The sequence below is a fragment of the Cydia splendana genome, chromosome Z (genome assembly GCF_910591565.1).
Source record: "Cydia splendana chromosome Z, ilCydSple1.2, whole genome shotgun sequence".
In the NCBI taxonomy this organism is placed as follows: domain Eukaryota; kingdom Metazoa; phylum Arthropoda; class Insecta; order Lepidoptera; family Tortricidae; genus Cydia; species Cydia splendana.
The window spans coordinates 27,951,922-27,974,240 of NC_085987.1; the positions used below are offsets into that span (position 1 = coordinate 27,951,922).

A 22,319-nucleotide genomic window follows, 5' to 3' on the forward strand; every position below is an offset into this window, starting at 1 on the left:
AATCAAACAAGTTATTTCCAATAATCGACAACAAAAAGAAACATTCTGTATTAATCATTGGCAGTGCTTTTGACAATTTGTTTGAAAATGTGCGGCAATGATGACATTTGTCAAAAGTCAGATAATCAAAACGGTCGAAGAAGGTTTCATACTATTTATTACCTCAGGAGCTACTAATAACACATACAGGTTGCTCCAAAGTAAAAAAATCGTAATTTGTTAATTTCTTCGCAACAGCTACACCGATTGTTATGATACTTTGTATACTGGTTCTAAATACCCTAATGCATATGTACATTTCGGCTTTGTCCAATGGCTAGGGACACTGTATATCGTTGTCTGAGTACCCATAACACAAGCCTCCTTGGGTTTACCGTGGGGCTTAGTCAATCTGTGTAAGAATGTCCTATAATATTTATAAAAATACATCTGTTCAAGTCTCAAGTAGGCACATTGAAAACAGCATTAAGCCTTTATAGGGCATAGGGAATATATTTCTCACGTGATTTTGAACTTTGTTTCAAAGTGATAGGGTGCAATTTAGCATTATATTGGGTTAAGATCTTATTCTGATTCTCAAAGAAAAAATGTAAACAAAGATGAACTATGAACATTAAACAAAACACTTTTACAGCTTTCGATCGAGGGTTTTTTTTATTAATTTCATATAAAATAACAGTGCAGTTGACTCCTGGGTATTGTTAATATATACAGTTTTTTTTTATCATATTAAATTAAAACACAAAATCGTTTACAGCTTTGGAATGATTGTGTATATTTTAATTTAATATACTTAAAATAACAGTACATTTGACTCCTAATATTTATTTTATATAGGTAAGAGTAAGTACAGTTTATTTTTATCCTAATATATAAAAATACAATATCGTTTCTCTATATGCATAAATTATCCATTGCACTTAGTATCACGGTTTTCTATTACACTTCACAAATTCGTTCGAGCTATTTTGGTTACATTATTTTATTCTTGTTACCTTTTAATTCAGTGATGTAAATCTGTTTCCTTTTTTTTCTGTGGGTTTAAACAGCAAATTTAAACTAAGTTTACTTAATAAATTGTTCTAAATTCATTACAAAAGTTATTTTTCTGTTACCTTTTTCGGCGCCTGACCTTTTCCTTTGCTGTAGAAAATGTCCAGGAACAAACCTGAAATATTTACATCATATATATTTTTAAATTAGTGGTTATCAAACTCATAATAAAATACGAATTATACATTTTTAGGGTTCCGTACCCAAAGGGTAAAACGGGACCCTATTACTAAGACTTCGCTGTCCGTCCGTCCGTCCGTCCGTCTGTCACCAGGCTGTATCTCACGAACCGTGATAGCTAGACAGTTGAAATTTTCACAGATGATGTATTTCTGTTGCCGCTATAACAACAAATACTAAAAACAGAATAAAATAAAGATTTAAATGGGGCTCCCATACAACAAACGTGATTTTTGACCAAAGTTAAGCAACGTCGGGAGTGGTCAGTACTTGGATGGGTGACCGTTTTTTTTTTGCTTTTTTTTTGTTTTTTTTTTTTTGCATTATGGTACGGAACCCTTCGTGCGCAAGTCCGACTCGCACTTGCCCGGTTTTTATGAATACCTATCATATTTTACTTGGTGTCCATAGAACATAATTCAGTACATATTTTAAAGATCATATTTACTTTAGGAAGGCTTACAGAGCTGAGAATAGGCAGCCAGCCTTGCTAAAGGAAAAATGAAATACTTAGGCCCAGTTGCACCAACCACATTTAACAGACTGATTAACATCAAACAGCAGTGAAGTATGAAATTTGGGTGCCCCTTAATACGCCTAACATGAATTGGCATAATATGAATTCGCATAACAGATTTGGCATAAAATAATTGTTTATAACATTGAACAGGCATAATAATAAAAAAGCATAACACTTATTGCGCATAATAATGACTCCGCATAATTTAAATAGGTATAACATTATTAACTATAACTTTAACTGTCATAAAATGAATTAGCATAATTTTATAAAGCGAGCGTATAAACCAACTTAACCAACTCAGTTAGGTTAGGTTCAGAAGGCCTTAGCCTTCGATGTTAGTTTTTTTTTATCACAGCTCGATAATAGATATATTCACATCCTGATCAACTCCTCAGATCTATTAAATAAATAAAATAATATATACAATCAAAATTACTTTTCTCAGTACCTCTAACTGGTAAATAGAACCTATACCTATAAATCGGTAGGATGGAAAAAACCATCCAAACTAAATTTAAATCGAAATTGGCTGTAATTGCTTCCAAATACCGCTTTTTGGTGACGTACCTAACAATCTGTTTTCTTCCTTTTATATTTATACCATTTAATAATTATGCAAAGTAACGTTATGCTTATTACATTTATCCCAAGTCATCGTTATGATAATATACGTTATGCGCATGAATATTATGCGTACACAGTTATGCGAAATAATGTTATGCGATTTAAAAGTTATGCGTAATCTATGTTATGCCAATTTGAATTAGGAGTATTACGTTATGCGAATTAATATAGACCCATGAAATTTGCCATACAAATGAATTTAGCGAACGCTTTAACGGTGAGAGACGGTTTGGTGCAACCGACCCTTAAACCATTGCCTCAGACGAGACTCACACTCGCGCCAACGTGCCGCTCTATCAACAGAGCTACGGGAGGCTCACCCGACGGGTCTCTATTGTTTCCCAAAAAGATTTAAGTCATAATGTATTGTTTGTCCGAATTTTCGTTACTCGTTATTTGTTTCGTTCAGAAATGCGTGACCTCAACCGAGTTTCACAACGGGTGGGCTTGAAAATGAACATGGACAAGACGAAACTTATGTCAAATGCCAATGTTGTGCCCATCCCAGTCTCTGTTGGGAACTCGGTACTCGAAGTTGTTGACTCGTACATCTACCTAGGACAAGTAGTCCAATTAGGTAGGTCCAACTTCGAGAAAGAGGTCAACCGCCGAATCCAACTCGGTTGGGCAGCGTTCGGGAAACTACGTAATGTCTTTTCGTCCGACATACCTCAGTGCCTCAAGACGAAAGTCTTTAATCAATGTGTGTTACCAGTGATGACTTACGGATCCGAAACGTGGTCTTTCACTATCGGCCTCATCTCAAAACTCAAAGTCGCTCAACGAGCTATGGAGAGGGCTATGCTCGGAGTTTCTCTACGTGATCGAATCAGAAATGAGGAGATCCGTAGACGAACTAAAGTCACCGACATAGCCCACCGGATTAGCAAGCTGAAGTGGCAATGGGCAGGCCACATTGCACGCAGAGAAGATGGCCGATGGGGTCGAAAAGTGCTCGAGTGGAGACCACGGACTAGCAAGCGCAGCGTAGGACGTCCACCCACAAGATGGACAGACGATCTTGTTAAGGTCGCCGGAAGACGCTGGATGCGGGTCGCTTCCAACCGGCACGTATGGAGGTCCAAGGGGGAGGCCTATGTTCAGCAGTGGACGTCTTATGGCTGAGATGATGATGATGATGATGAAATGCGTAACTTTTCAGGATTGCCATAAAACAATCCTAACCTAACCTATCTATAGAATAACCTAACGATAATCCTGAAAAGTTAACGGTTTCAGTGACTGATGACTAATGATAATATGACAAACAATACATTATGACTTAAAACTTTATGTAAAACAAAGGGACCCCTCACCCGACAGGAGCGAATATTTCCACTAGAACCTTAATTTTTATACACTTCTTAGTGTCCTAGCGGCGTTTACCGTAACAGTATCGCATTGACCATAAAAGTTACGAGTTCGAGACAGCGGAGTGAATTTTGTAATAGATTACGCCAACAACACAGACTAATTCAGAAATCCAATATTTTGATATTTATGTAATCGAAACATACCAGTGAATACTATAGTGGCGCCTATCCACTGCCGTCCGAGCAGCACGTTGCCGAATATGAGCACCGACGCCAGCACTGTGAAGAACTTCCTCGTCGTGGTGACCACCGAGCACGGGAGCGGCCCAAATTCTGATACCTACAAACACAAAAACTGCTACTTAGTGACTGAATTGATTAAGACGAAAGCAAAGACATATTCTCTTTGACGAAAGTGAGGACCCGCGTGAATTCGCCTTTTCATACAAACGTAGTCCTCATTTTCCTCTCTGGATATTAAGAGCGCTATTACATTTCGGCGTTGAGCGAGTTTAGGTATTTTACGCGCTGCGGCAGGCCGTGCGAGCTCAGTACGCCGATCCCTTCTACCACACTCGCACTACAATGATGGATTAAACATTCTTGATCCTTCGCGAAGCATATTGAAATCAACCATAACAACACTAACTGTACTTAACTTTTAAAGTTCTAAAACTGTTATTTGGTAAGTACGAAAATACTAAATGCAGTGCAAATGTACATAGGGGCTGTTCATAAATTACGCCATCTATTTTTGACGATTTTTGACCCCCCCCCCCCCCCCCCCCTCCTCAAATCATCCAAAAATCAAGCTTCGGATGAATCTGTTTCCTCCTACGTCATGTTACCATCATCCGATGTCCAGACCCCCCCCCCCCCCACTCCTCCCATTTGAAACGACGTAATTTATGAATAGCCCCATACTCGTACTTATGAAGGTATATTACTCGAAAGAAATTATAGGTACCTACTCGCTTATTTACATGTTTCGTCATTGCATTTGGTACCTATAGGTTGTAAAGTTTGTATCAACAAGGGTTTAAAAACGAACTGGTACTGAGGATCTGATGATGATTAAGGTGGTCACGGATACCAATCAACCATGTAGTAACATGATTAGGCTCGTTTGATTCGTCTCAACAAGATCTTTGACACTGAAGATAGACAGGGTCTGATGATGGAGCTGGAAGGTGGCCACGGGTACCAGTCTATCATGTAACTAAACAACTTCGTGTTTGGGCTCGTTTGATTCGTCTCAACAAGATCTTTGAGACAAGACAGTACTCAGGGTCTGATGATGGAGCTGGAAGGTACCATTACCAATCAACCATGCAACTAAACCACATCGTGTTTAGGATCGTTTGATTCGTCTCAACAAGATCTTTGACACTAGGTGATACTCAGAGTCTGATGATGGAGCTGGAAGGTGGTCACCGGTACCAATCAACCATGCAACTAAACCACTTCGTGTTTAGGCTCGTTTTATTCGTTTCAACAAGATCTTTGACACAAGATAGTACTCAGGGTCTGATGTTGAAGCCGGAAGGTGGTCACCGGTACCAATCAACCATGCAACTAAACCATTTCGTGTTTAGGCACGTTTTATTCATCTCAACAAGATCTTTGACACAAGGTAGTACTCAGGGTCTGATGATGGAGCGCGAAGGTGGCGACGGGTACCTGTCAATCATCATCAGCTCCATCATCAGACCCTGAGTAGTATCTTGTCTCAAACATCTTATTGCGAGGAATCAAACGAGCCCAAACACGAAGTGGTTCAGTTACATGGTAGACTGGTACCCGTGGCCACAGTCCAGCTCCATCATCAGACCCTGAGTACTAACTTGTGTCAAAGATCTTGTTGCGACGAATCGAACGAAGCCAAACACGAAGTGGTTTAGTTGCATGGTTGATTGGTACCGGTGACCACCTTCCGGATCCATCATCAGACCCTCAGTACTACCTTGTGTCAAAGATCTTGTTGCGACAAATCAAACGAGCCCAAACACGAAGTGGTTCAGTTACATGGTAGACTGGTACCCGTGGCCACAGTCCAGCTCCATCATCAGACCCTGAGTACTAACTTGTGTCAAAGATTTTGTTGCGACGAATCGAACGAAGCCAAACACGAAGTGGTTTAGTTGCATGGTTGATTGGTACCGGTCACCACCTTCCGGATCCATCATCAGACCCTCAGTACTACCTTGTGTCAAAGATCTTGTTGCGACAAATCAAACGAGCCCAAACACGAAGTGGTTCAGTTACATGGTAGACTGGTACCCGTGGCCACCTTCCAGCTCCATCATCAGATCCTGAGTAATATCTTGTGTCTAAGGTCTTGTTGAGACGAATCAAACGAGCCTAAACACGAAGTGGTTTAGTTGCATGGTTGATTGGTACCGGTGACCACCTTCCGGCTCCAACATCAGACCCTGAGTACTATCTTGTGTCAAAGATCTTATAGAAACGAATAAAACGAGCCTAAACACGAAGTGGTTTAGTGGCATGGTTGATTGGTACCGGTGACCACCTGCCGGCTCCATCATCAGACCCTGAGTACTATCTTGTGTCAAAGATCTTGTTGAGACGAATCAAACGAGCCTAAACACGAAGTGGTTTAGTTGCATGGTTGATTGGTACCGGTGACCACCTTCCGGCTCCATCATCAGACCCTGAGTATTATCTTGTGCCAAAGATCTTGTTGAGACGAATCAAACGAGCCCAAACACGAAGTGGTTTAGTTGCATGGTTGATTGGTACCGGTGACCACCTTCCGGCTCCATCATCAGACCCTGAGTACTATCTTAAGTCAAAGATCTTGTTGAGACGAATAAAACGAGCCTAAACACGAAGTGGTTTAGTTGCATTGTTGATTGGTACTGGTGACCACCTCCCGGCTCCATCATCAGACCCTGAGTACTATCTTAAGTCAAAGATCTTGTTGAGCCGAATCAAACGAGTCCAAACACGAAGTGGTTTAGTTGCATGGTTGATTGGTACCGGTGACCACCTTCCGGCTCCATCATCAGACCCTGAGTACTATCTTGTGTCAAAGATCTTGTTGAGATGAATAAAACGAGCCTAAACACGAAGTGGTTTAGTTGCATGGTTGATTGGTACCGGTGACCACCTTCCGGCTCCATCATCAGACCCTGAGTAATATCTTGAGTCAAATAAATACATATAGAATGTCAGGTCGTTTCAAATATTTTTAATCCTGTCCGGTAGTTTATTAAACTGTACCATTATAAATTATAATACTATAAAAACAGTGCTAGGATCAAAGTCTCTCGTTGCGGTTTACACGCACACAGTATAGCGTTTTACACGGCGCCCGCCGCACACAATGATAAAAAACCTCGTCGTCGCCGTTGAAAATGTGCGGAGCCGACCGACACACGTCCTGCCTCTACAAGCTCTGCCGCGGCACTGAGCTGGCGCAGCGCGCGTCATCGGTAATATAGAGTAGTTTTCAAAAAATTGCCAAAAAATTATAGTAGAATTTCATAAACACTAATGTATACCAACAGTATAAGCAAACGTTGCAGATTGCTTGAGTATGAAAATGACTTCGATATTAAGTAGATTTTCGTAGGAATTGACACTTGTTTCGGAGAGAAAATCGAGTTCGTTTTACTTTGATTTTCTCTTTCTCAAAGGTATGTAGGAAAAATATAGTTTGATATGCCTAAAGTACAGGGTATTAGTAATACAAAATAGCCAGGTTTAGCAGAGTAAAATTCTCAACATTTCCAAATAAGAGCTCGCCATTCAGTGCTTCACGGGGTTTTTCGGAAACGACCATCAGAAAAAAAATCATTACTAATTTAATAAGTCCTTTTTCTAATATTTACAACGATATTTATAAAGATAAGAAGACGCTTTTACTGGAACAAGTACTCATTGTTTCTAATAATGAGCGCAAAGTCCTGAATTTCGTCGACTAGTATCATCAATTTTGCATTATTTCGACTTTTCTTGTAAGAGCGCTCTTAACATTATTGAAAATAACTTTGACACAATTTGTTGTATAGCAATGCTATGCCCCGTTAGATTTTTTTTTTTAATTATTATAAGAGTTCTAGGAGCATTTAAAAATCTGTAAGTATGAAATTTGGTTTTCGCTCCTAATTTTTACAATAATCAAAAGATCGAAAAACCGGCCAAGTGCGAGTCGGACTCGCAAACGAAGGGTTCCGTACCATTATCTATAAAAACAGTCACCCATCCAAGTACTGACCCCGCCCGACGTTGCTGAACTTCGGTCAAAAATCACATTTATTGTATGGGAGCCCCACTTAAATCTTTATTTTATTCTGTTTTTAGTATTTGTTGTTATAGCGGCAACAGAAATACATCATCAGTGAACATTTCAGCTGTCCAGCTAGGTATCACAGATCACGAGATACAGCCTGGTGACAGACGGACGGACGGACGGACGGACGGACAGCGGAGTCTTAGTAATAGGGTCCCGTTTTACTCTTTGGGTACGGAACCCTAAAAAGTCAAATGTAGGGGCATAGCTATGGTTAAATATAGGTACTACAAATATTTTCCATAATAACACTTTAAACTCTCGCGTTTTGTACACATATTTAATTACACAAACGGGTCTACCGCGATCTGATGTCAATATCCAAAGAGGAAAATGGAGACTACGTTTGTATGGAAAAAGGGTCGTCCCCTTTCCTCTTAAGAGTCCATCAACGTGCACACTACTAAACGCGCCACTGCTAAATAATCGTGATTATTTAAATTTAACGAAAGATATTTAAACAAGGGGTCGCTACGTACTGTATTTTGTATTTAAGTACCTTTTTAATACATCAAACTAGTTTTTATGTTGCTGGATTCGTCAATCTATGCGTCCAAAGTTAAAACGGCCGTTTTTGTTTTGAGTTCATAGTAAATTTAAATAATCACGATTATTTAGCAGTGGCGCGTTTAGTAGCGTGCACGTTGATGGGCTCTTAACTCTGATCCTTTAACTTTTTGAGCGTCAAAAATCTGAAAAGGTGTCGTGAGTGACTATTAACTAATATAATAAGATCAATAAGCATAATATATCGCTTCATAATACAGTCCCAACATTCCTAGTAATTTTTATACAATTTACCATAATTGTACATTTTGAAATTTAGAGGCTTATTAGAACAAATTGAGTGGCCCTTACCATGAAAAATATGAACAGTTGCCCTAAGGCTCCCATGAAAGCCAGGCCCGCAAGGTGCACCAGTACTTCAGGATACTTGGACACAAAAGCGATGAATCGGAAGATCTCACCGGTCAATAAGACGCCAATTGATAAGATTAGTGATGACCTGGAAGCATATGAAGGAAAAAAACATTTATAACTTACTGCCAAACCCTCCATTTTTTACAGTACACATAGGTACCTAGTACCTACATGGAAGTCGTACTAATATTAAAAGCATAACCTTCGCACGTGATTCGGAGGATAACTGATAGTTAGCTCTGCTTCAACATCAACAAAAACTGTATAAATGGCTCCAGCAGTTTCCAAGTTTGTTATTACAGATGTAGTGCATAATTATTTATATTCGTATTTTCTCGGAAACGCACGAACGCGTCTTGCTATTTCAGTCAGTCTCGGTACAAAAAGTACCGAGGTTGACTGAATTAGCATGACAAATACGAACGTTTCCGAGAAAATACGAAGGAAAACAATCATACACTACATATGTAGTTCGCCTCGAACTGTGAACTCGCGATTTTGCTAAAACTGGCGTATTATGAGCAGTAAAATGTAAAAAGTTTGAAATGCCTGGATGTGCTACCGGTAGAATGTAAGAACTTCGCTTTGCCCGCTCGTGAAGTAAAGAAAATCAATTACCATCCATTTGTATTGACCATCATTGAATAGGCAGATGGCGAGGACTCACTTTTAATCCGTTCCTGAAATATACACATATTCAATTAAATAGATCACTATACCATCCTCTGTTTAGACAATTTAACCCTACATACAATGCATTAAATAATTAGACTAAGTAAGTTATTATAAGAAAAATGAAAACATTTAAAAAGAATTAGTACCTCAATAAGATATTGCATGGCGGGCATCATCGTCAATTGCATATACATACAAGAAAATTGCACAAAGTAATAATTATTATTTCCCAACTCCCTGATAAATAAATTAAAATCTTATAAAAATGGGATTAGTTTCTTCAATCTTAGTATGACGTCTCTAGCGACTTTCATATTGATTGTCACTGTGACAAGGTACGAAATGGGTCATAAATTAATACATTCGACCGTACGTCACATGTTTCTTACAAGTTTGAAGCTTAAGTGTTGGATTTGAGCTTTTATCATAGAATTCCATGACAACATCATAAACCTATAAAGTACAAACCCCTCCTTCCACTAAAATCTATTTGGTAGAATCCATTATTTATCCGAGTGGACCTTTTGTGCGTTCAGATCTATCAATGGATTTGAGCAGACTTTATTGAGCACTAGGATCCAAATAGATTATGTTGAACTAACAAGTCTCCTAGAATCCATCAATGGATTCATGTAATCTATTTATAGCCAGCGATCCCTAAGGGGATTTTAGTTAACTTTGATGTCGAATATAATCCATCAATTGAGTCATGTGAACTTTTAATAAACAGGCTGTAAGCTATTAAACCCCCATACGCACATGACAAAATAGCTGATAACTTCAAAACGGCTGAACCGATTTTGATGAAACATGTCTAAGAACCACCGCTTGAAACTAGCTTTCAATAAAAAAAAAACCGCATCCAAATCGGTTCACCCATTTAGGAGCTACGGTACCACGGACAGACACACAGATAGACTCACAGACAGACACACTTAGCGGTCAAACTTATAACACCCATTTTTTCCGTCGGGGGTTAAAAATAGTTAGGAACCGTTAATTGATCTTCGTAGGTTAGGTACAGGTAGGTTTTGAAGTCTATTATACTACATTGATGTGGATCTGGGTATAACAAGTGTTCAATAAAATCCATTGATGAATCAGCGTCAATATTGGAGTTTCTCAAAATCCATTGATGGATTCAAATGTACAAAAAGGCCACTTCAGCACGTTGTGGATTCTAGTGTCCAATAAATCCGTTAGATCCGTATCCGATAGATCTGAACGCACAAAGGGTCCACTCGGATCCATAATGGATCCTACCAAATAGATTTTAGTGGACGGAGGGGTACAAACCACTTCTTTTAAAGTAACATAACATTGCATGTTCAATTTTTCCCTGAACGAATGCAGCGCAATGGCAATGACAGCGACTATTATCATATTATTATTGTTATAGGCAATGAAAAACTACAGTAGAATCCGCTTATAATGACATCGAAGGGAAGTGACAAACACGTCATACTAAGCGGATGTCATATAAAACATAGTTGTACAACTTCTTATTTTTGTTGTTTTCCAAATTAATCTCAAATTCTTTAGTGAGAAATGAGTTTTATTATACTTGTAACAAATATCAACTTGTCACTGAGAATCAAAACTAAAATACCTTACACGCCACGAACACACCAAACGTCCTCGCAGGGAAGGAAAGATGTGGTGACGGCCACGGAAACCAGCGAATGTGTCAATATAACCGGACATCATTTCATGGAAATAGGATTTTTAGGTCATAGTAAGCGATTTGTCACTATAAGCGAAGTCATCTTATCCGAATTTGTCACAAAGAATTTTATATGAAAACCAAACTTCGCACAGTATGTAATTACGTCATAGTAAGCGGTTGGTCAGTACAAGCGGAGTCATAATAAACAGATTCTACTGTATATAGAATTTGTACAGAAATTATAACAAAAATGTCACTCAAACAAGAATATTAATAACTGCTTTTGAGTGCTTAATAAAACTAAATGCTTTCTAGTCAAACCAACTTGTCATAGGCTTTAACTGGCATTTTATAAGCTGTGCATAAACAGATAAGAGTCCATGAATAAATCCATATATATCTCCATAAATATCTTAATTCAACCATGGTATAATAATATACTCCGCCTGGTACTCCATTCCCGTCTTTTCTAGGTCACCTAACTGACACGGGCCTACGTCATCATGCGACAGCGCTATATGATAATATGCGATAGCGCTATATATAGCGGCCATGTTGTTGTGACGTAGGCCCGTGTCACTCTGGGAATGGAAGACCATGTTTTATTAGACTATGAATTCAACCAGGGGCGGTAGCACGGTCGCATTTTTGGCGCTTGTCACCATGCCTCTCACGTTCTAACAAGTATGTAAGTGCGAAAGTGACGGGCATAGGAACAGGTGATAAAAATGGAACCATGCTGTGCCCGCAGACCTGATTACATTTTATCCAGTTTTCGATCCAGACATGATGATTAGATTGTACTGTGATGCCTGGCATTTTTTTGTCACCTCTTGCTAGAGTAGATAATTTTATAGTGGGTAATATATTAAATATTTTTGCACCATACAATATTTCCTTGTTAACACATTATTTGAGCAAGCGTTTTTCCTGTCAAGGAACTTGTTATATGCATAATGCAGATCCCAAGTGATTTTTAACACATTCAACTGTCCCCATAAAAAAAGATATGACAAAGTCACACATCCTAGTGTGCTTTCACGTTAAAGTTGTGAATCCATAGTGGAAACATGGACTCCTGAAAAACATCTTTATGACCCTTTGATGTTAATTTTTTTAAGTTTTAGTTTGCTAGCGTTTGTTCATCATAAGTTAAATAAGTCTTTCTTAAAAACATTTCTTTCTTCTGAATTTCTATATGTACGTAGGTAGGTAGGTACGTATTTAATATTTATTTGCTTGTATGAAATTGTTTTAAATTGGAGGTACAATCAGTGTTCAAGTAAGTAGGTTTAGAAACATGGAATGACTTTTGAGATAATTTGTATGATTATTTACTTGATGGAAGCTCCAACAATCTTACCTGCACAGCTCCAGTGAGTCCATCCATGGTCAATGACAGGAACAGCATCAGCTCACCAATGCCAAGGCCCTGGCTCTCATGAGCTACCTTTTTACTCTGATCCTTTAACATGAAGAGAACTACACCCAAAACTATGAGAAATACAAAAAGGTACTTTCTAAGAGGGTACACTTTGCGACCAATTAGTACCCCTAGGATCATTACAGGTATGGGCTTCGCTGCTTTCCCGACAACCTATAAATATAAAAAAATTGATGCATAAAAAAATTTGCCAGATTTTAACTGTGGGCTAAGGTGTATACCCAGTACTGGATTTCTATATAAAAATTATACCATAACTAGGAGTTCAATAACCAACAAATAGAATACAAAATCAGTAAGTACTAAGAACATTTATATCAGCCCTTGTGCGTTCTAGTTCAGCTACAGAAGTAGATTGCCACATTCCTACTATAATAATCCCTACAAATCTACATACATATATATATGTGCTAATTGATTTAGGTTTTTTTGAAGAATTAAATCCCAGCAAGCTGGAAATCATTTTATACCTTCATTTATTGGTCCTAAATTTGAGTCCTAGGTCAGAGTTTGTGCAATCACAGGAGGTGTGTATTTAGAACCAGATGAAGGTATTAAAACGATTTCCAGCTTGCTGGGTATTAATTTCTCAAAACGTTTTTTTAAATCTAATTGGCCTAATATCCATAATTATGAAGTTGCAATCAAAAGCTAGTAATATATTTAATAAATCCACAGTCAGTAACTCAGTCTGTTACCTCTTCACGCTTAATAGTGACGGAAGTAGTGTCACCAAATGTATGGGACGTGCAAATTTTGGTATCGGATGAATTCACTTGGCACAGATGTAGTATACGTAAAGCTAAACCAATCCAGCCCGGTAGCCATCCGCCACCCCCTGGTGGGTAGGCAGGGGGGCATCCAAAGTTACACGCCGCATATCGGCTTCTATTTACCTACCACCTCGAGTTTGGTATCATTTCCAGATAAATCGGGCATGAGGAATTCATTTTTGAGACCTTTGATGTACAGTTTAATAGAAAAAAATAAAAATATTGACGAATAAATCGAAATCGGTGTGCTATTCTTTTATTCAACTATTACTATTATCAGCCGAAACTAGAAATGCTATAAAGTTGAAATTTGCACACCAGGTTACATTTATAATGTGTACACGAGATAAGAAGCGATTTTGAAAAATTCAACCCCTAAGGGGGTTAAAATGGGGTTGAAAGTTTGTATGGGGTTCATGTTTTATTTTAAGCTAGGAATTTCAAACGTTGTTAAAAGATATACTATTAAAATACAAGAAAACTAATTTCAGCATTTTTTGAAAATTCATCCCCTAAGGTGGCGAAATAGGGGTTGAAAATTTGTATGCAGATCAAAATTTTTTTTCTAGTGTGGGGCTTGAAACTTTTTATATGTGCATATTATTAGAATACAAGAAAAGTAATTTCAGCGTTTTTAAAAATTCACCCTCTAACGTGGTTAAAAAGGAGTTGAAAGCTTGAATCCATTACAAATTACATTGACTGCCCCCCCTGCCTACCTGCCAGGGGGTGGCGGATGTCTACCGGGCTCAAATAGCTTAGCTTTACGTAAATTACATCTGTGCTAAGTGAATTCATCCGATACCAAAATTTGCACCTTATGACACTACTTCCCTCAGTACAGTATAAAGCACTGAACCAATTTAGATGAAATTTGGTATGGAGACAGTTTGAGGCTCGAGATAGGACATAAGATCATTTTTATCAATCATCAATAATAAATGTAAGAATCCTTTCATTATCACTCACCTGAGTTGGATAGTTGATCCATTGCAAGGCCATGTTAGAGCTCACCATACCCAGCAGATAAGTTAATGCAGACGAAAAATAGTAAATCTTTCTAGTTGTGTCCTTCTCGTGTATCCAAGAAAGCTAAAAATTAATGCCATTTAATAGTTTGTTTTTTTATTAAATAAACAACAAAATTATATTGCAGACAGAAACCCTGCAAAAGTGTTTGAACAGTTTGTCTGCAGGTATCATTAAAACTACTTGCATAATAAGGATCGACTCTCCATAAAATAAACAAGGGTAAGGTGCAGGGGGGCAATTTAGACTGCGGGATAATTTAAACTAATCGAAATATCTTCCATGTTTTACATTATCAACTATACATAGCAGTCTAAATTGCCCCCCTGCTCCTTAGATTGCAATCTATTAACATTTGTTGCGAATTCAAGGAGTCACTTACCATCAAAATCTGGGCAAAAGTATAGTTTACCACGCACTGTACCAAAACCAGTGACAATGTGCAAGTGAACTGTTCATTGTCTCCGTATAACCCACGAGTAATTTTCTCTTGAAGCATTCCAAATATGAAATAGCAAATAAATATACCGCCAGCGAAGAAAATAAACCTAAATTCACTTCTGGGTTTAGCCATTATTGTTTACGTTAGCACTGCTATTTATCAACTCTAAAACTAAACTATTTCTGTCAGGAGGGCAAGTAAAAACAATCTTGCTCGGTATCCTTGACTAGTGTACTTGAAAAGAAACTACTGAATGAGCCACGTTATGTCAAATTAAGTTAGTTATCAAGTAAAAGTTTTGAAATGCGGCACCAAATACGAAAACTACACGTACTAACAACACTGTCACTGTATGACGCGAGTACATCATGACGTCTTAACATGTCACTGTCACATTGGATTTCTTGGCAATGACAGTTGACAGTTTGTACCCGTGACTGGTCCGAATCGAAGTGCATTCAATTAACATAACAATTATAATACATTTATATTGACAATGCACCAAATCCTAAATAACGAGTAGTGTGGCTTCAGAGGTCTAATATTTTTAAGAATTATAAAAATTATGTACTGTGTTTAGACTTATACTGGTTAAGAGCCATCTGTTGACAAGTTTAAGAACTTCATGAATTTCGGTTCCGCCATTTGTCGACATTTACGGTTCGTTATACGACTCAGCCAATTCAACATAAAGCATAATAATACACCAATCTTGTCACAGATGTCGATGAAGTCGGAACTTTTTCGATTCAAGTAAATAGACTTATATTTTACAGTGTTATTGAGTAGGTATATAGGTTTAGGGCCTAGGGCCGTGAGATCGAAAACTTAACCCTTTACCGGGTCACTTCATATTCGGTGACACACAATAATTAATAATATAAGTATGTACCTACTACTACTACCTACCAACCTACCTAGAATACCTACTACTAGTATGTGCAATATACATAGAAGGGTTTTTCTTTTTAACCAAACGGGATACATTTTTTTACGCTAGCAACATTCATTCATTCGTTCCTAACTTCACGTCCTGTCAAAGCGCTGTTTCGAAAAAGTCAGTGGTTTGAAAATGGCGGACGGTGAAAGTTATGATTCGTATTATATTTCATTTTCGGTAAGTTTTAACTGGATTTATTTAATAGAATGAGATGGAAATGCAGTTAGTTAGTAGGCCTATTTGATTTGTTGTTTATTGGAGTGATGATTAACTTTGATTACATTGAAATACGCGATCACAAGTTTAAAGTTCGGCACGTTTGATAATCTTACTATGTATGGGGAGATTTAGTATTTTTCTTTGGGGGAGATATGATTCCGGGATTCATGTCACCCCCAAAGGGATAATTATCTACGTTGTAATCAATTTACAATATGATTCATAGAGCTATCATAATTCTTTTCTTTTCTTTAGGAAATCATGGCACGAAAGTACGACCCAACAAATTTAAACTTTCAAGGTTTATTCTGACTGTCTCATTATTGTTTACTAAAACGGGATTTAATGGCGTATACATTTTACCCCCGAGGTTTTGAGGACGGCGTTGACCCCGTGGTGTCGGAGGAGACTGGCTAAAGTTGACATCAACATTTTACGAACTACCCCCACTTGGTGTTGTTTACCAACTTGAACGTTTTATACACTTGGGATCATGGTATAATAATATACTCCGCCTGGTACTCTCTTCCGAGATTCGCGTATGACCTAACTGACACGGGCCTACGTCATCATGCTGTTTACAGGTTCTCAAACTTTAAAATGTGGGAGAATTTTAACCAACGGTGAAAATTGTTTTAATGGCATTAATTTTAAGTTATTCATGTAGAAACAAAGTAAAATAAAACAAATCTAATGTATTAAGTTAAACTTTATTTATCTATGGTGGAGCTACAAAAACAAAATTCTTGCAGGTTGAGAGAGGACAGAGGTCGTTGCTTAAGGTCATGCATAAACTCCCTAGAAAATATCCAACTAGTGATTTATATAAAAAGAGTGATATCCTGAGCATGAGGAAATTATATGTGCTTCTCACTGTACTAAAACTGCATAAGACATTAAATTTTAATCCATCCCTATTAAATCGTAGGCGAAGTCACGCAGTAGCCCCTAAATGGCCAACAAAATCTTTATTTGCTAAAAGACAATTTAATTTACAAAAGACAAATAGCTTTATCGCTATCATATTTACTTGACATTTCTGCCAAGAATTTGGCAGACAATTCTGCTCCTATTGAGCAGCCCAGTATGAACATGGAATTGGTTCCAGTCATAACCAATGATTTAATAGATTTAAACTAGGTGTTAAGACAAAAGATTCTGTCTCTGGCAATTTAGTTTTAAATAAATATAATGAAAAATACTGCAAACATGGAAAGTATATCCACCTGGTGCATCAAAATATTCAATGTATTAGAGGAAAAAATTTACAGATAGAACTTTTTTTGAATGATTTTAATATTGATATTTTATGTCTTACTGAACATTGGTTAAATAATAATGAATTAATGCCCCAATTTAATAATCACCAGTCACCAGGCGGGAAGTTCGTTCACCAGACTTAGTTCCATACATGGTGGGTCATTAATTATATTAAATAGTCAGTTAAAATTTAAGGAACGTAAGGACATTGTATCCATGTCTGTTGAACGGACTATAGAACTAAGTGCAGTAGAATTAGAGCAATTTATTGTTGTCTGTGTGTATAGGCCGCCATTAAGTAATTTTGAATTATTTGAAAACATAATGGAATCTGCCCTACTTAAATTATCATCTTCTAGTAAGAAATTGCTTATATGCGGCGACTTTAATGTAAATATTATGGAAAATTCAACAATGTCTTGTAGATTATTGAATCTTTTTAAATCTTGTAATCTCAACCACATGTTTATGGAGCCCACTAGAGTGACTGCTACTAGTGCAACCTGTATAGATAATATTTTCACAGATATTTTTCCTATTGCTAAAAAAGTTATCAGCAATTTAGAATCAGACCACTTAGGTCAATTAATGGTATTTGAGGCATTAAGGAAAAATACCATGAGAAAACAAATAACTTTTGTACCAGTAACCTCGGACCGCGTGGAAAGAATGAAGCTAAGTTTAGTTCAGGCGCTACCCTTTTTGTCTTCCGATATGAGTCCTAATAGTATGTATAATTCATTCTTTCACACTTTTGTGGATCATTATAATGCGATATTCACCTCAAAATCGGTCGTAGTTAGTGGTGCATCAGTTTTTAGTGAGTGGGCTACTGCGGACTTACATCAAAGAAGACGTGAACTGTATGCCTTATATGAGGAACGGCGGTTTAATCAGAGTGATGAATTTAAAGAACATGTGAAGGAGTATTCGAAGAAGTTTAAAGTAGATTGTCATATAGCTAAGCGAAATTATCTAAGTCAGAAAATAAAAAGTAGTTCCGACATTGTTAAAGCAACCTGGAAAGTTATAAATGTGGAGACTGGTCGCTCTAAACACACAATTAAAGAGCTTAAACTAAACATTGATAACAAAATTATAGATTCCAATTTAGAAGTAGCTACAGAATTTGAAAAATTTTCACCGAGGTACCAGTATCCACAACTAAGGATTTAAATTCATCACCCTCATCTGCTGTTACATTATTAAAACATAACGCTCCAGAGTGTTGTGGAGACCTTCATTTTGAACATGTTTGTACCTCAGATGTAATAAAGGCGTTTAAATCAATTAATGTCAAAAAAACTAATGACCTCTGGGGAGCCTCTGTCCATGCTGTCAAATCCTTAGTAGAAATTGTAGCGCCTGACTTGGTAGTTATATTTAACAACAACAGTTTATAACTTTAAAACGCATAAATTGTATAAAAGATGACAGCTGTCACTGTCACCATCAAGCATAACTATTTTACTTTGTATGAAAATATACTAGATTTCATGATTAATTCTAAAAGGTAAGTACTCTCTATTAAACCTATATACTCTACCAAGACTCTACCGCGTTGTACTGAATGGAACTTTAACGTGTAACGGAACGTTCAAAGCCGCTCTACCTGCTTGTCAGTATAACTGAATTCGACTCTATCGCTTGCCTCACAAAGTTAATTTTAATAACGGTTGAAAAGGCAGGCCGTGTATGGCCTTCGAATTTATAAAAAATGCTAGAGCAGTGATGCAGATATGCACGTAAAAGGTTATTTTTATGTTGTTGTTGTTACTTCACAGCGTCTGACGGGACATTTCCGTTTTAAGTTAAATCAGAATAAGGTAAGGCTTTACTCTGTTTGTTACTTAACTAAAATTCTAATAAGATTCAAATGTTAACCTCTTAACTTAAACTCATTGTAAAGTGTTAGAGTATACATTTTATTATTAAGTATTAAAGCTTAGAAAACATTGCGTTCAGTTTCATTAGGAGTGAATAAATGACATTGTTAACGAGTGCAGAGTGACCACTTAAGTTTCAATTAAGAATAAGGATGTGAACAGTACAATATTTTCGTGAATGTTTACATCAGTAGGTACCTAATTGGTAAGCCTTTCGGGTTGTTTTCTTTGTACTGTATATTATTTTATTATGAATTTATAGAGAAGGAATATTTATTCGCTTAGTAAAATATGTAGGTAGGACCTATCTACATTTCCTTGGTAAGTTCGTATGGGTGTATTAAGAAAAAAAAAATTAAAGCTTTAACGAAAATTGTAGTAGGTAGGTACCTACCTATGTAGAATTACGAAGATTAGGTCCTGAACCTGAACAAAATAAAATACCTTGAATAGTTTTATTTTAATTATAGTAGGTAAGTATTAGTTAAGTAAAATTTTATACAATGTAGGTAGGTACACTTGCAGGAACAAAATCCTTTCTGTGATTTCTGTATATGAGCGTTGAGCACGATCGTACGATGGAAAAGCTAAGGATATGTACGCCAGAAATAATTCGATTGAGCTGACCGTCCTGGTAAAATATTGAGTGCGGCTTTAGCTAGCGGCCAGCTATTAAGTATTAGTGTCGGTGACTCACGCTGGTCACACCCGTACGCACACGCTCGCGCGTTCATATCATGACATTAACTGAACTAATTAGCATAGGCTCTATCTATAATTCACAACTCTTATCATGGCAATCGAAAAGGACAATGATTACGTCGTTTCAGTTTCATTACCAAGTATCTACTTACGTAGGTACTCGTATACGTACCCTACCTTCTAATAGCTACCATGCGCAACTTAGTTTACTTTAGAAACTCTCAGGGTCAATGGTATAACATTGGAGGAATAATTGTAATGCTTGCGGTAATTGTAATAGACGAGATTTACTTTTGGGTAATTTACGGGAATTAGCGGACCACTTAACACATAATTATGGAATATGGGTTTATTTTTGACGAATAACGTCTATTAGGATCTATACTTTATAGATCACAACCGTAATAATTTACCTATTTAATAGGAACCGTTAGGTACTTAAACTGTATTGAACCTTACAAATTGGACCGATTTTGTAGTTGGATACTGAGTGCATAGATAATTCTGAGTGTGACTGTTATAAAGTTATGTAAAGATAGTGCGATGCGATATGTAGGTACCTAATATAGTTTTTGACCTCAAATTCAGTGAAGAAAGGAACTTTATCAGCCGCACCTCGGTCATGATAATAACGATAGCTTGTACCGTCCTACTCAGTTCTTATCGCTGCTCGGTTTGGAGCTACTAAATTATCTATTCGGTTAGGACGCGTTCATAGAGGCCGCCTTAAAAAGGCTTAGAATCTCTAGATTATGATAATCTTCTCGTAATACACGCTACTGAAATCTTGATCATTTTGATGGTACTCTTGTGTTCAAAATAAATAAAAACTTTGTCCTACATGTCCCCAAGGGCCCCCCAGCCCCTGCACGCTGCAGAAGGTAGCCCTTAAAAGGCTGGCTAGCGTCCCCCGCTGAATGAAGATGCCTATTTTAGTTAATTATTTTTCTAGTTATAAAAAAAACAAATATTTTAGTTTAAAATGTACATATATAGATATGTTAAACCTTTTTGTTTCATATCTGTTTAACTTAACAAATACCTATACATTAGGGTGATTCACTTTTGTATGAAGAAAAAAAAGTTGTAATATTTTTCCTGACTTTTCTCACCAATGGAGTCTCCCCACACTAAAAACTATCTATTTCAATTTTCAAAAGAATCGAATAAGGTTTAGAGGTTGCACAAGTTGAAAAGGTAGAGTGAGAACCCCATACATTGCGTGAAAATGAAGTATGTTCTAAAATGACAAAATATAATGAACTGATACTAAAATCGAATGAGAAAACTGAATTTTGCGACTAAAACACGATAAAAGCACTTTTCCTTTGGAAACAGGTGGAAAAACTGAAAAATCTTAATTAGAACATTTATCGAGTAACCAAAATCCAAGTTTACTACTAATTTTAAAATTTATTTATATGTAGAAGGTTCAGTATCACACTACTCTCCGCTTTGATGGTAGCCGCTTAAACCATTTTCTACCCTCCGATGTAGAGTCGTTGGTTATTTGAAAAATCTTTGTTGATGTTGTGCAACCTCTAAATCTTGACCGATTTTTTTTTTTTTTAACGTATAATATTTTTTTATCAGTTAGAACAAGAATTCGAGCAAAGTCAGATGAAAATCGAAAATTCGGAAGAATGAAACACCCTACTATACATACTTGTAGTTATCTAGATTTATGTTATTGAGGTACACACAGACGCAAAATTGCATGGCCACTTTATAAATTCATTCATAATTTGCTGCTCGCTCCACTTTGAGTATGAATTTTAATGTGTCCTTTGCAACTCGCTGTACATGTCAAGGGCCGAGGCGCCGAGGCATGATACGGATATGGGTTGAAAAGACACCCTCTGGGGACCCTCAAGTAAGATGTAATAAATAAAATATGTTTTGTCGTCTTGAATGGAGAGATCCCCGTAAAGGATCCTTAAAAGGCATGCAAGCTTGACGCTGCCTATAGAGCTGGAATTAGTTAGGAATTTTTGCCACCAGCAGGTCAAAAATCACAAAGGTACCTACGAATTTGCTATACCTAAATATGTAGTAGGGTATTTACAGTAAAATCCGATGAAAGTTAACAAAAGGCCACTCCCACAATCTTATATACTTACATAATGTACCTACATACAACACAGCGCCAAATTAATTTTCACAACACCAGCTGGTAAAGCCTCTCTTGAAAAATTTTGTGTTTCGCTCGGGGGAAAAGTTTGTTTACCTAATCCTCGTGCTTATAATTGCAATATAATTCAGTCCACTGAATAAAGCTTGGAAAAAACCGAGAATCAACATGCCTCGACCCTTTAGAAAATAACTCAATTAATTTTAATTGTATTTCATTTCAG

General features: G+C 37.1%; 2 protein-coding genes and 1 long non-coding RNA gene across 6 annotated transcripts in view; 1 reads left to right on the forward strand and 2 right to left on the reverse strand.

The window, feature by feature from the left end:
• The window catches only part of LOC134804946 (uncharacterized), a 371,780-nt gene that overhangs the window by 220,689 nt on the left and 128,772 nt on the right, over positions 1 to 22,319 (reverse strand). The window lies entirely within an intron of this gene.
• LOC134805136 (solute carrier family 35 member B1 homolog) lies at positions 777 to 15,300 on the reverse strand. Its single transcript, XM_063778436.1, has 7 exons — positions 14,899 to 15,300; positions 14,457 to 14,579; positions 12,634 to 12,867; positions 9,548 to 9,609; positions 8,867 to 9,014; positions 3,898 to 4,033; positions 777 to 1,168 (listed from the first exon to the last, which is right to left on the reverse strand). Exons 1-7 carry the CDS (start codon positions 15,088 to 15,090, stop codon positions 1,101 to 1,103), a joined length of 963 nt encoding a protein of 320 aa, XP_063634506.1. The 5' UTR covers positions 15,091 to 15,300; the 3' UTR covers positions 777 to 1,100.
• The window catches only part of LOC134804707 (coiled-coil domain-containing protein AGAP005037), a 125,440-nt gene continuing 122,120 nt past the window's right edge, over positions 19,000 to 22,319 (forward strand). For 3 of the 4 annotated variants that reach the window (XM_063777859.1, XM_063777864.1, XM_063777860.1), the window contains exon 1: positions 19,189 to 19,203. The gene's annotated coding sequence lies outside the window, so the exon portion shown is untranslated. Of the gene's footprint in view, positions 19,204 to 22,319 lie in introns of all 4 variants that reach the window. The other variant, XM_063777866.1, reaches the window with a different exon arrangement.